This window comes from Phalacrocorax aristotelis, chromosome 3 (assembly GCF_949628215.1).
Source record: "Phalacrocorax aristotelis chromosome 3, bGulAri2.1, whole genome shotgun sequence".
NCBI classification, from domain to species: domain Eukaryota; kingdom Metazoa; phylum Chordata; class Aves; order Suliformes; family Phalacrocoracidae; genus Phalacrocorax; species Phalacrocorax aristotelis.
The window spans coordinates 8418189-8431998 of record NC_134278.1 but is presented as its reverse complement, the minus strand read 5'-3'; the positions used below and the strand labels follow the sequence as shown (position 1 = coordinate 8431998).

The 13810-nt window shown below is 39.4% G+C and overlaps 1 protein-coding gene across 4 annotated transcripts in view; it reads left to right on the top strand.

The window, feature by feature from the left end:
- Window positions 1-13810, top strand: part of MFSD2B (MFSD2 lysolipid transporter B, sphingolipid) — a 42120-nt gene that overhangs the window by 4708 nt on the left and 23602 nt on the right. For all 4 annotated transcript variants that reach the window (XR_012659482.1, XM_075086702.1, XM_075086700.1 and 1 more), the window contains exons 2-5: window positions 799-915; window positions 4713-4837; window positions 8180-8303; window positions 10955-11033. Coding sequence is in view for 3 of the 4 variants with exons in the window: in XM_075086702.1 (XP_074942803.1) it covers window positions 799-915; window positions 4713-4837; window positions 8180-8303; window positions 10955-11033 (445 nt within the window). In the remaining variant the exon portion in view is untranslated. The remainder of the gene's footprint in view (window positions 1-798; window positions 916-4712; window positions 4838-8179; window positions 8304-10954; window positions 11034-13810) is intronic.

Here is a 13810-nt window from a genome sequence, read left to right as displayed (position 1 = left end):
TTTCAGTTTTTATCTTACTGTTATTTGGCAATTCTATTAGAGAATGTTCTTGGATGCTTACAGTACTTTTCAAACATCAAAAGGCAAATGAGAGAGCACAGTTTTGCAAAATTTTTTAAACAACGCTTCAAGTGACTTAGAGTCCTTCCTAAAGAGGACTTGGGCCCCAAAATCACTTTCCCTGTTATGCCAACTTTCACAAAAGATACAGAAAAGTCAAGCTAAAAGGAAGATGCACAAAGTTGAGTGACTTTGCCAGGGTCACACCAGCATTTTGTGACTAAGGAAGGAACGGAGCACAAATATTTTGGACCTATTCAGTCTGCCTTTGACTCTGGAACTTCCCTTCTATGAATGTTGTCTAATTTCTATGGTAGGAAAGTATCTATCAGTTATTATGAACTGAAAGATTAATACAATAAATTATTTTTTTAAAAAAAGTTAAAAAGATTTCCACCCTTAAAAAAATCGGAAACACTCAAAACTAAGCTCAGAAAATAGTGTAACAACATGTGCACTTCTTTGCTCCTTCTTGCTTGTTTGTAGACTTGTTTTTCAATAGCTTGCAAGAAACAGGTGGGTAAGCCCAAATTCCTTGTAGGAACACTGGAATCTGTTTTTTAGGGGCTGAATTAAGGAAAACAACTGTCAAAAATTAAAACAAAATGAGGGGTTAAGGGCATATGGATTTATTGGTCGAATTCCTGAATTTGGTGTTAACCTTAGATCTTATGACTCTGTAGTGTTAATTTTTGTACCTTGCTTTTCTCATCGTTTGTTCTGCTTCATCTCAAACAGGAATACAGGCTCTCGATTTGCCGCAAATTATGCTATGCAATAGGAGGTGCCCCAAATCAAGTGGCAGGGAGTGCTTCTGCTTTCTTCCTACAGATCTACCTGCTAGATATAGCCCATGTAAGTAGCACAAGAAACCTTTACATAAAGACTATTTCTTTCTTCAACTCTGATATTGTCAACAATGTCCCTGGAATGATAAAAGGTGAATGAGCTAATAAAGCTTTTGAATTGTCTAGTTATCATGCCCTCTAGATGCTCAGCATCCTGGGAAGTGCATAAACTTGTCCAGAAATATTTTTTTTCTTTTTTTTTCACTAGTTTCCTTTCTGTCTTGAAGCGGCCATTGTTTGCTTTTAGTTTGGGATCATTAGTAGAACTTTAGGCACTGTAGAGCTCACACACTTGCAGACACAAGAAAAAGCCGTTCTTTGTGTTAAGAGTCAGAGCGTAAGATATGAGATGTGTGAAACATTAATAGCACCATGTTGAGGTTGTGAAGTTTTGTTCATTTGGTTTAGTTAAAGATCACTGCAGTTGCTTCAAGTAGTCAACATACCTTCACATAGATTTTATTTGGTTTGTCTAGAATAATTTCTTTGCAAAGAAAGCTGAGTTATCTTTCCTGAAGGTTCTTTGCTTCCAGTCTGTAGCTCTCTGGTGCAGAAGCAGACCTGGTAAAACAAAGCAGTAGGAGTCATCCCATTCATCTGACTTTCAGCTGTTCCAGCTGGATTTCAGGACAGCAGAGAAGCAAAAAAATATCAATCCGTAGGCATTTTTTACTGTTTGTATTGTCTTGTATGTCTGTATGGCAACTAGGTGGGACAGATCAAGTATTATAACATAGAAAAAAGGATTTTAAGGACATGTGGCCGAATTGCAGGGACCATGAGAACAGCTGTAGCTGAAACTAAATGAGTGGCTTTCGGCACTGACTGTTTTCATTTGCTGGAAAGAACAGGAGGTTCTGGATCAGATATCATCATCCATTTGCTGTTTAAGATATCGAAAGAGAGGATGTCAGGACTGGGGGAGTGGAGGTGTCCAAAAGATTGAGTTTATGGTTTTCCTATAAAAGTCTGATATCTGAAGCTGAGACGTGACTTACCTGGTAAAATTGGCAACACAATAAGACTGGCATGTAAAACTGAGATCTTGAGTGTCTTGTTGAGAGCAAAGTCACAAGATCTAGAAAAGGGGCCAGTTTAGGACAGCAGTGTTAAAGATGGCAAGTGGATGGCATGGAGTCTGAGGAGCTGGAGGTAGAACAGGCAACTTGGAGGTGCACCAGGGAGGTGGATTCAGCTCTGACTACAGTTGTTTCACACTTATATCAAGGATGGCAATACAAGCCATTGGAGATGACGAAGCATGAACTAACTGAGAAAGACACCAATACAACTTTCTCAGGGTGCTTATAAGTATGGCAATTTCCCCACCTTCTGCTTATCACAGAAATTGAAAATCCTTGAAGCTAGGAACTGTTCATTTCTTTATCTGTTTGTGTACAGTATCCAGAAAGCTGGGGTCCCATTCCTGCATCTTTGGGCACTACCTAAATAAATGACATAATAGTAACTATTTTGTTAACAAGCTGCTATTGAAACCCCATCATTTTGCCTAGTGTTTGTAATTATACACTTACTACTTCATTAGGGGACATAATTATTTGTTCCTTGATGATTTAGTTTTCGCTGAAGTAATCCTGCAGGGACAGGATTTATCTCAAGGCCTGACAAACAGCTCTGAAATCCTATGTTTTTTTCCACACATTTTCAGGTGAGAGCATGTAATTTTATAGTCACTAGCTGGATTTGATTCTTGCCCACTTAAGAGGGCAGAACTGTTTTTGCTCTTTCAGAGATTGGGAAGCTTGCTAGGTGTAATCTTTCATACATAATCTCTATCCTTTCTAAGAAAATTACACTCGTATTCACTTCCTGTAGCTTGCGGGTTTTCCTTTTGAATTCTGTGTCCCACCTAAATTACGTGTATAAGCTACAGACATATAAATGTAACTCCGAACCACCACAAATTACTAGAAAACACCAAAACCTCTGATAATAGGTTCCTGGTCTTTATTCCTTTTGAGATGGGTGACTTGAGCGTATTTTATCCTGTATTTTATTAACACTGAGAAGTTTCTGGCATTGGTGCTCATGGACACTGTCTCAATTTAGGGGCGAAGAAAATGCAGCCAAGCCCCTACCGATGATGAAGACAGGGTGACTATGCAGACTCCACTCCTAACATAAGAGGGGTTTTAATTTTCCTCAAGGCTTTCTTCCACTTCTGTTTATGTAGTATCCTCTTCCTTTCTGTCTATTCACATTACCTGAACAAAATACCAATGCAAAACCCACATAATTTGAAGCTTTCTGTCTCCGTGTCCCTTGTCACTGCAGTATTTCAACACCTCTATCCTTCTGACTGCTGACTTGTTCTTGTTTGGCTGACCTGTCTCTTCAGAAGCAGTAGTGAGTTGTGAGCAGCTCCAGTGCAGCCCCAATGGCAAGTCTTCCTTGTGGTCAGTGGGTTTCTTGCCACCCAAGCTGTGGGAGGATTCAGGTCAGTGAAGGTGGATGAGATGAACATCAGCAAACTGCTGTGGGACACAGCCCAATGCCCATCCCAGCCTTGTCCTGCACTGCAGCAACAGGATGCTTGGAAAGCCACTGTCATTACCTGCTGGAGGCTACCATTCCCAGTCCTTCCTTGTTGACAGTTTTTCTAGGGTGGAGTATGTGTCTTGGGGCTGGTGGTGTCAGGATGATTGGCTGCCCCTGCAATTTCAACTAATTTGGGCTAAAATTCAGCAAAAGCATATAGCACCTGCCTTTTGCAAAGGTCATCCAGGACATCTCAGAGAGCATTGCTTCTTTCACCTCTGAGGGAATACATACAGCAAATTCTGTAGGCCAGGGACCTGCACCAGCTGGAAGCTGTGTGATGCTGCCTAGAGGTGATAAGTTCTGCAGAAAAGCAGGGGTCACTAGCTCAAGCTTGGTGGTGTATCAGCTGCGTTCAGCAGGCTTCCTGCTAGGTTGGAGCACTGATAGCATGAAGAAGCATATAGGTGGAGGGTTTTTGTCTGCTGTCGCTGTTTAAGCCCCACAGGTTGTTTCAGCAGTTTCTCGCTCTCTTTTTCTCCCCCGACCTTTTTTAACCATTGTGTGATAATGAATTCCTAAGTTCTCTTACAGACATATGCGGAAAATAACTATGTTGCCTGGGATAAATTCTATTTCTAAATAAGCACTTCGGTATGGTGCTCCTGGGTTAACTTCAAAGGTTTTTCTTATGTAATCAGTGACCATTTTTCAAGTGAGATTGTTGGACATGTCCTGGCAACTTTGATTTGAACAGATGCACCTTATGCCATTCAGTTGTCACAGTTCAGTTCTGAGTGGTTAAAGTCTGCTGTGCTACAAACCACAGCCACATGCCACCTGTTGGCAGCCTTGTCGGTAATCTCAAGAGATTAAAACACATGAATGCATGTACACAGCTCCCTCTACTTTTTTTCTAGATCAGGTCAAGATAAAGATATGGGCAAATGGGGCTGTGTGGGGCACAAAGTGAGGGGATAATTACAGAGGAACTCGGTCAGGTTTTATGACTAAGTCAAACAGGAGACAGAAGTCCTTGTTTATCTGACTCTTTCCTAGTTCTAAACACATTCATAAACTCTCCTTCCTCGCACTTTTCACCTCTAATCCCTTCTTGCATGGTGCCTCACTTGTTTGCTACAGGTAACCAATAGTAATTTGTATGATAGCAGCAGACATGTTTTGTAAATGAGCTACCACTATTCTTTAAAACACTGAGGTTTATTTCTGGAAATTTGCTTTATTCTGTCTCATTGTATTGTGAAACAATAGCTCTTGTTTATAGTATTCTGTCTGTACTTTCAGATTACTCCGTTTCATGCCTCTCTGGTGCTGTTCATTGGAAAAGCCTCAGGTGCAGTTACTGATCCTGTTGCTGGCTTTTTTATTAGCAAAAGTAGATGGACGAAAATTGGCCGGCTTATGCCTTGGTAAGCATGAATGTGTACATATGTTTACATATAAATTTATTTATGAATACTCTGTGTGTGTTGTGATCATACAGTCACATCATTGAATTAGAATAATTTTTCTTTGCCTGGTTCCCAGACAACAGTGATTGTGTTCATTCTATATATATCAAAAAGAAAAAATGTCATGTCATCTATTTCCCTTTAACATGTTCACCCATGAAAACATAGAAGAGATTTTCTACCTCTGGAGACACAAATAAATAAAGCCAAACACTGTGTTGTTAACAAAACCGGAAGTTCCTATCTAAAACTTTCTTGAATTTGTGGTTGAATTTTCAACTTTGTCTGGACTCCTTTAGTTTGGCTTCACTCCTCCACAAAGTTGGAACTTGTTTCTACTTGTGTCCTAGTGTGCCTTCAGTTCTCACATCAGCCTTCCAGGAGCTCCGTTAACTTTAATTCCCTAGGCCTTTCAATTCAGTAAAGGGTGTGTGCTTACATGTGGAACAGATGTGACACCATGGCATTGAAGGGCTCAGTGGCCAGCGCTGCCTGACACTCTGTTATGTTCCTCCTTACAACCGTCATTCTGGTCCTGCTTCTCTTACATCCCCATAATCAAATACCTAATTAAAAAAATCATCATGCTTTTATAATGAATGAGATGCTGTGAGATTTTGATCAGTATTTCTATGGGGACAGTGTGATATTTCACTGACAAACTTATCCCTTGTATGCACTTTAGCTAGTACACTAGTATGTGTGCTGCCCATGTGCTATAAGGAGATTTTAGGAGAATGAATGTTGCTCATATAGGAAAGAGATTGACAGGTGGGAAGTAGAAAAGTGGAAAGAACTGGTATTTTGCATGAATTATGAATTTTTAATTAATATAACCCCCAAACTTTATTCACAACAAAAACCTAGGAGTAAATGTGGTATCCTGAGCAAAGAAGTTGAATTTTCATGGAAAATAAGCCCATTTGTTTAGCTGGTGGTTCTCTTGATGTCAAACGCTTTTAGGGCCACAGAAACTTGTCTGTCGGCAGCTTACATCTGACAAAGAATAGAAGGCAAGTACGGTGGGAACAAGGCTGAGATCGGCTGCTCTTGGCCCCAACAGGAACAGGGCCTTCAGGTCCAAGCTGAGGTTTTGTCAAGAGCCCCGTGTGGAAAAAGGAGCTTGCTGCTGTTTCTCTTTTCAGGATTTGGTTTGTGGCCAGGTAAATGGAGTGCTTTTTAATGAGCGCTGAATTAACCAAGTAACAAAGTTATTCAAAAAGAAAATAATGATGTTTTTATACAAGTGGCATTAGATGTATTCTGATGCCTTTTTCAGTTCTCTGAAAATACTGCAAATACGTGTGTTTAGTGTCAGTATTATATCAACGTTAGAACAGCTCCCATCCTAGCGCAAACACGAATTGATCAGCCTTTTGCACTGTAAACCAACTACTGTACAACTTGCACTTCTTACAGGAAAAGTGCTTGCCTAATCCAACCTTTAATATGTCTTCATCAAACAGCTGCTTTCTTTCCAGAAAGATTTTGTCTGTTTTTTTGGTAATGGTATTGTTTTTTCACAGGGATTTTGTTCCTACACTTTGGAGGTCACACCATATTTATACAGAGCAAAAATTGTCTTCCATGAGCTTAAAAGTACTTCAGTATTTTGAAATTATTCTGACTTCTTAAATATCTAGAGTGAAGCAATGGAATTGGCTCAGTTAGAAAAGCTTGCCAGCAAAGCAAGAACATTAGTAAAGAAGGTGAATGTTTAGCTATAGTTTAATACTGTACTCAATATAAAAAAAAATTCACCAACCACTTTTGATCTCTTTTATGCAATGTGTTTAAAAGGCATAAGCAGACATTGACTTGAAATACGCAAACCTGGTCAAATATTTTGTCAGAGGAGATAACAGTAGACAATCAGATATTCAGCAACTTCAGTAAGGCTCTGAAAACTCACTGACATTAATAAGGAAAGGAAAATGTGGGAAGAAGATGGAAGGTGGGAAGAATACAAAGAAGGTCGTTGCTGAAAAGTTGCAGGAAAATTGACTACGAAAATATTTTACTGTGGTGACTCTGTCTGGACACCAGTCTTGGAAGAGCTCACGCTTTTGGAGAGGAAGGTAGATTCCCTGAGATGTGTTAGGATTTTACCCTTATTTGTGTTTTCCGTTGCTGACCAACTGTGGCCTGGGGACTGGACGGACAGAGAACACCAGAACCTGGCACTTTCCTTGTAAATGCTCAGCTCCCAGTGATGCTGTCCGTCCCAAAGAGCAGTGTGGGAAAGCCATTGTTTTACTAAACTATTTACCCATGTTACTCTTTTGTATTCCAGGTTTTCAGTTCACGATTGCAAAATAATCAGCTGACCCCCAATGTCAGGAGTGCTGTTGTGAAGGGATTAATCTGTTTTCTCTTTTGCGTGTTTGCGTATTTATTGTTGGGATCTTGGTCATCTAATTACATTGTTTAATGCCTGATTTACAAGAATACAGGAGGGCCCTGATACTGCTGCAGCTCAGACTTTTAGGAAATAATAGCATCTGGCCACTTCTTCCATATCATGGTGTTTGACAAGCATTGTTTGCCTGAAATAATTTTTAGATTAATGTAATTAATTGCTGGCTAATGGTCTGGAATTTAAGTTTCTGTGGTTCTTTTTTTTAAGCCACCTTCCTGACCAGTGATCCTTTTGTTTTTTAAGTGATTAGGAGTTTTGCTGTTGAGTTAAATGGAGCAAATTATTGTCTACCCAAGTAGATACAGACCGTAGGGACTTTTGCAGTGGGCTGTCCATTACCTTTCATGCTTTTTTCAGCATTTTTAAGTATATAAACATATTTGCACTTGCTGTAAGTAGCAGTGAAGACAGTAAGGTGAAAGGAAAACTGAAGGCATTAAAATTGGAGGAGGGAATCCTTGGTAATAAGTGGGCTCATGTAAAAATTGCAGAAGTGTGTGAAGACATGTGACAATAGAGCTTAGTTTTCAGTGGTTCTTTCTAATAAATGTGTAGTCTGAGACATGCACTAAGGAGTGGCAAAATAGGTATGCTGTGCAAGGAAACTGTGTCTGTTCTGAGTGGGATGTTAACTTAAGTATAGCTCTTCTCCTTCAGATTTGCTGGGGTTTTTTCCATTTTATGGAAGTACTTGTATACATTGATTATTAATCTGTGCATTTAATGCATGCTAACATTCAATACTTAAAAACATGGCATTACTGTAGTTAGAAAAACCGCATGTAAAATAAATCGCATTGTATTAATTATTAGTGGGAAATTTTAATGTGCTTTGCTGTCATTACATTGAGATTGTTGACATGTGTTAATCTTCTTTGCAGGATGCTGGCATGTACACCCTTCACAATAGTGTCCTATTTTTTTATGTGGTACCTGCCTCCTTTTCTGTCGGGAAGAGTCGCATGGTACCTGACGTTCTACTGCCTTTTCCAAGCACTGACCACAGTGAGTAGGTTAGAGGTCATGATATTTTCAGCAGTAACTTGCTTTTTTTCTGTCTATGTTAATGCATTCAAATTTAGTAAACTGAGATTTAACAGAACTTTAAATTTGGTTTCACCTTCTAGTGAGTTTAAGGGATAAGCAGATGTCCTTTTATGAAACTCTTTGCTGGTTGATGGTTTCTGTCACTGCCTTCTCTGGCAAATGCCCTGCTAATTCAGACAGATTTCCTCCAGTCACTTTCCTTGGCAGTGCCCTAGATACTCAGCTCATTTTTGTATAGATCCAGAGATAAATTTGGATTCTTAATTCCAGGTAGACATCTAACTTCTCATAACTTCTATTTTCAGGACCAGATTAGGAGACCAAGTAGGCTTATGGCTCTAGTTCTGGGTGTTTTGGCTCAAGCTAGAAGGCAATTAAAAGTCAGGATACCAGAGCTGAATTACTACTAATAGTAGTCATCATTATATTTATGCCTGGATAGAAGAGTTTGAGCACATGAATTTCTTTAATACAGCCCAGAACTTGCAATTTTTATGCAGAAGCCATAATTTCAGTGGATCCCGAAGAACTTCTCTGACACATTCCATACTGTACATGTAGGGGTTGCACCATCCTGTTTTGCCTTGTAGCCAATATCAAAGTGAAACAAGGAATATTCCGTGCAAAGCAGCACCACACCAGAGATTACGACTGGAAGTGAGACAGCTGCACTGCAGTTTGGCAGGGTGTATCTTGGCTGATTGAATTTCACTGGATCACATTTAGAAAAAGTGGTTCCCAGACGTTTAAAATATTTGTGTTTCTTGTTTGACTTTGGCTTTTCTCCTGTTTACAGATTTGTTGGATCTGGGAATTCTGTATTCCTGTGTTAGGCTGGAATGTTTCCTTAGGTCCTTTGTTTCCTCTGGAGAAAGATGGTCCAGAAGACATTCATAATGGCTTAAAATAATTTTCTTCCCTCTTTCTTTTGAAGGAAAACCACAGATTTTCCATGGCAGAGCTTTGAAAACGTATATACTTGCCATGTTTGATGGCGGTGAACAGAAACACATTTTGTATGAACAGAGTAGGATGTGGATTGCGAGACTTAGTGTGCCTGGATACAGATCTCTGTGGTGTCGCATGTGGAAACACCACAGAGAACTTGACTGTTCAAGCAAGTTCATGTCCCACTTCCATTTTACAATAGTCTGAGAGTTTGGCCAATATGTTGTCCCAAGATTTTAGAAGTTGTGCTGGTTTTGGCTGGGATAGAGTTAATTTTCTTCACAGTAGCTAGTATGGGGCTGTGTTTTGGATTTGTGCTGGAAACAGTGTTGATGACACTGGGATATTTTCATTATTGCCGAGCAGAGCAAGACAGATTCAAGGCCTTTTCTGCCTCTCACACTTCCCACCAGCGAGCTGGCTGGGGAAGCACAAGGGGTTGGGAGGGGACACGGCTGAGACAGCTGACCCCAACTGACCCAAGGGTTATTCCACACCGTATGATGTCACGCTCAGCCATATAAAGCTGGGGGAAGAAGAAGGAAGAGGGGCACATTTGAAGTTAGAACGTTTGTCTTCCCAAGTAACCATTACGCATGATGGAGCCCTGCTTTCCTGGAGATGGCTGAACACCTGCGTGCTGATGGGAAATAGTGCATGAATTCCTTGTTTTGCTTTGCTTACGTTCACAGCTTTGCTTTACCTATTAAACTGTCTTTATCTTGATCCATGAGTTTTCTTACTTTTACCCTTCTGATTCTCTCTCCCATCCTGCTGTTGTGGGGGAGTGGGTGAGTGGCTGTGTGGGGCTGAGTTGTTGGCTGGGGCTAAACCACAGCAGAAGTGATTTTTATTTTAGTTCAACACTATAAGGACAGGGTCCCACTCACATCACAACCGTCCAAAAGGTGAAGCCTTTGATGTTCAATGTATTTTTCAATTAAGTGCTACTGGAGATAAGGCCTCTCCTGCGGTAGAAGTGGGGCTTATTTACCCAGCATTGCAACAGATATTACCAGTGCATTATTTCTGTCAAGATTTTACAGCAAGGTAACAATGGCATGCTAGATACAGTGCTGTAAAAACAAACAAGCAACACTCCTCACCTACCTTTTTGTCAGTGCATGGACATAGCAATTGGGTGTTTCTACCTATTCTTAACTCAAAGTAAGGAGTGTGTGGCAAAATGGTGCTGAAGAAAAGTAAATTTCACAGTTATCTCCTGGAATTACATAGTGAGACAGATGTTTGAAATATTTGGGGGATTTATACAGTCTTCTGGCTTCCATAAAGTGGAAAATTACATTGTCTTCATTATGGCTTTGCTTCCTGTTAGTTAGCTCAAGCTAGGAACGTGATAGTCTCCTAGTGCAAAGAAATGCACTAGGTACTTTATAGCCTAACTATGAAGGACGTTTTCCCAAGGAAGCTGGAGGAGCACAGCATTAAGGTAAAGTCTCTTGGTAATTTATTATTATTTGTATTATGAAAGATACTTTTCCCCTCTTATATGCTCTACATATCAGAAAGAACAGACAGGTCCTTGTGCTAAAAAATACAATGATCTAAATAAGTGAATTTCATTAAACCATTTTCCTGGATATCACGGGAATACAGCATTTACCCTGACGTTTCCTAAGTGATGTTCTTTCTTTGCATAGTTATTCCAAGTACCATATTCTGCCCTCACCATGTTCCTCAGCACAGACCAGAAGGAGAGAGATTCTGCAACAGCATACCGTGAGTGTGATCTGGGCTTTCTCATGTGGATTAGGGATGAGTTTTATTTAAAAATTATTCTTTATCTATAGGAAGCTCCTAATGGTTTGTGTCCCTAAACTGGACTTTTATATGAGGTTTTTAATATCTGATGAAAAATATTTTGTCTTGTAAATGGTTCAGTTTTTCCAGCTAAATAGGAGACATTGTTTTATTGTCTCAAATTGTCTCATTATCTATAAACTCTTTTCAGTTTATTGCTAGCTAGGCAAAACAATAAAAAACACTCTTACCCAAGCCAGGATAGGGAATAATGATTTCATTTAAAGGTGATTTGTAGGGGAAAAAACTAAGTGCTAATCTTGTCTAACATTCAATTAAAGAAGTCCTGAAAGCAATTTTGAGTATTTTCTTTTATTGTTTGTTCTATTTTGTTTGGATTTCATTACGTTTGTGTGTTTCGTGTTATAAATTCAAATCTCCTAGTTGACTTCTCTGAAAAAAAATCTAGAGCTCTTAGAACCAAGACAGTTAACCCCACCAAAAAAGGACAGTAATTTTGTGTACATGTTCACAGCAACTGAAATACATCTTTTTCTTTTGTGTTTGTTTGATTCTAACATACCCCAGGTAGTTTAAGGATAGATCCTACTGTAATGTAACTAGCACTCTGTGTCTGTATTAATTAAAAGAATGATGGCTTCCAGACCATATCTCTCGCTCTTCAAGAATCAAAACCAGACAAAGATTTTGCTTTGAAGCAAATTGATCAGACCAAAAAAAGTGCAATGAAAATCTTTTCAAGATGCCTGTATAGATCATAAATTGAATGCAAGAACAGTTTCTTTCCTTCCTACTCTCTTCAGCTCTGTTCTCACACCTTCTTTATTATTTAACTGCTGTCTCTCTCAGCTACCAGCATTAAGCAAGGTAAAGAGAAAAGAGTGTTCAAATGTCACGTGAAAGACTTTTCTGTGTCATAACTTGTCCTTCAGTGTTGCTTTAGAATAACTTGTAATTTTTTTATTGCATCTGTTTTCTCTTCCTGGCAAGAGCCCTTTTATCTTCCATTAGTCCTTCTAACTCTCAGCATACTTGCTTGCGTATGTTGAAAGCTAGACCATAGAGGCACAGTAAAATGGCCAGAAGTGCTAAAAAAATTGTCAGAAATTCTAGATACAATATCCCCTGAGCAACCCAGTCCCTTTCCGGCCACATGGAACAGTTGTAATTTGCATTATCATCAACTATCTCAAGAGAAAGTCTGGGCTAGCAGTCATAGGACAGGACTAAACAGCAGGAGATTACAGTTGTGTGTTATTCTTTGGCACTGACTGTATTCTGAGTCATCTGGCCTAAATTCTACCAAATCCATGTACCTAGTGGTTTCTATTGTCTGGTTTTATGTCTTCAGAGGCTGTGATCCAAATAAATGTACTTTCCTATCTGCTAGTCCCATACAAGGCTTCACAGGCATGTGAAATTTGTGCTCATAAAAGCCGTTGAACTCCATGGCTGAGAGGTGTTATACATTTATAGTGTTATTTTATTGTTCAGAAAGGGTTTAACTTTTGAGTGTACAGCTGTTCTGCTAAGCCAAGTTAGGGTGGTGCAATGAACCATAGTTTTGACTTTTCAAATGTTGGTATTTTTGTATATTTTGAAATTATATTTGTTTGGAGTCAAGTTTTCTTGAAATGGTTATGATTATGCGAGAATCTCTTTTTTCCCTCTTTTTTAACAGGTGTTTTATTTAAACACTTTTGCCTCTCTTTGGGTTTTGTAGAGAATTCTTCTTGTTGATAGACTTTCTTGGATGTAGTTGTTTGCTCAGGCATTTCTTCAACTGTTTAAAGAAAAACAGCTGTGTAATATGAAGTGTTCTTTTAAAAAAAAAAAGGCTGGGATCAGAGGATCCATTACCCTCTACTGGAGATAAGCAGAACTGCTTATTGTAAATTTTGTCCTGCTCCTTACTATAAATGGATGATAGAAATACTACCAGGGATTCCAAAGTTGCTTTAACATAAATCCTACTTACATTCTGGGCAAAAGATAACTAACTTCAAATATGACCTGGTTCCTGAAAGATCAGCTTTCCTGGCTAAGGTGGAAAGTAATACATCATAAATTCTGAGCACACAAGAACTTTGAAATATGCCTGTTTCTCAGCTCTTGCTACTTAGAAAATGAGGTTTCACAATGGCTGTATTTCTGTTGCTTTTAATGATGCTTCTGAGCTTTATTCTATGCTAGTGCTTGGTAAAACGCAGATCTAGAGCCCTCGGTAAAGGTTATAAATGTGTAGGTGGTGTTTTGAATGCAAGGTGTGCTTCAGGTGCATTGCCTTTGCAGCGAGTAGTCAACAGTTTGAATGTTCTGCAAGGCCCATCTGAGACTACTTTGTGACCAAATACGTCAGATCAGGGTGAGGTTAGGATTTCCACCATCTGCCAGTGTTTTTGTGTGTGTGGACTGAACTGTAACACTGCTAGTAAGATTGGATGTGAAGTTTAGGGAAGAAGAGTTGGTTTGTTTGGGGTTTTTTTCACCCCTCATTGGTTTAAATTAATGTTACGTGAAGCCCCAAATTTTCCATTCAGAAGCATTCTCTGTTTGGGACCATGCTAACAATGGTTTAAATGATCCAAGTCTCCTAGGGAGCCGCTCTTTCCTTTTCCTTACTTGATCTTCTGTAATTACATATGGCCCTTATTACTGCAGTGTCTGAACACCTCGCAGTCTGTGTGCATTGCCCTCCTCTTAGGTGGAGAAGTACTTCTATCCCTTACAAGGAT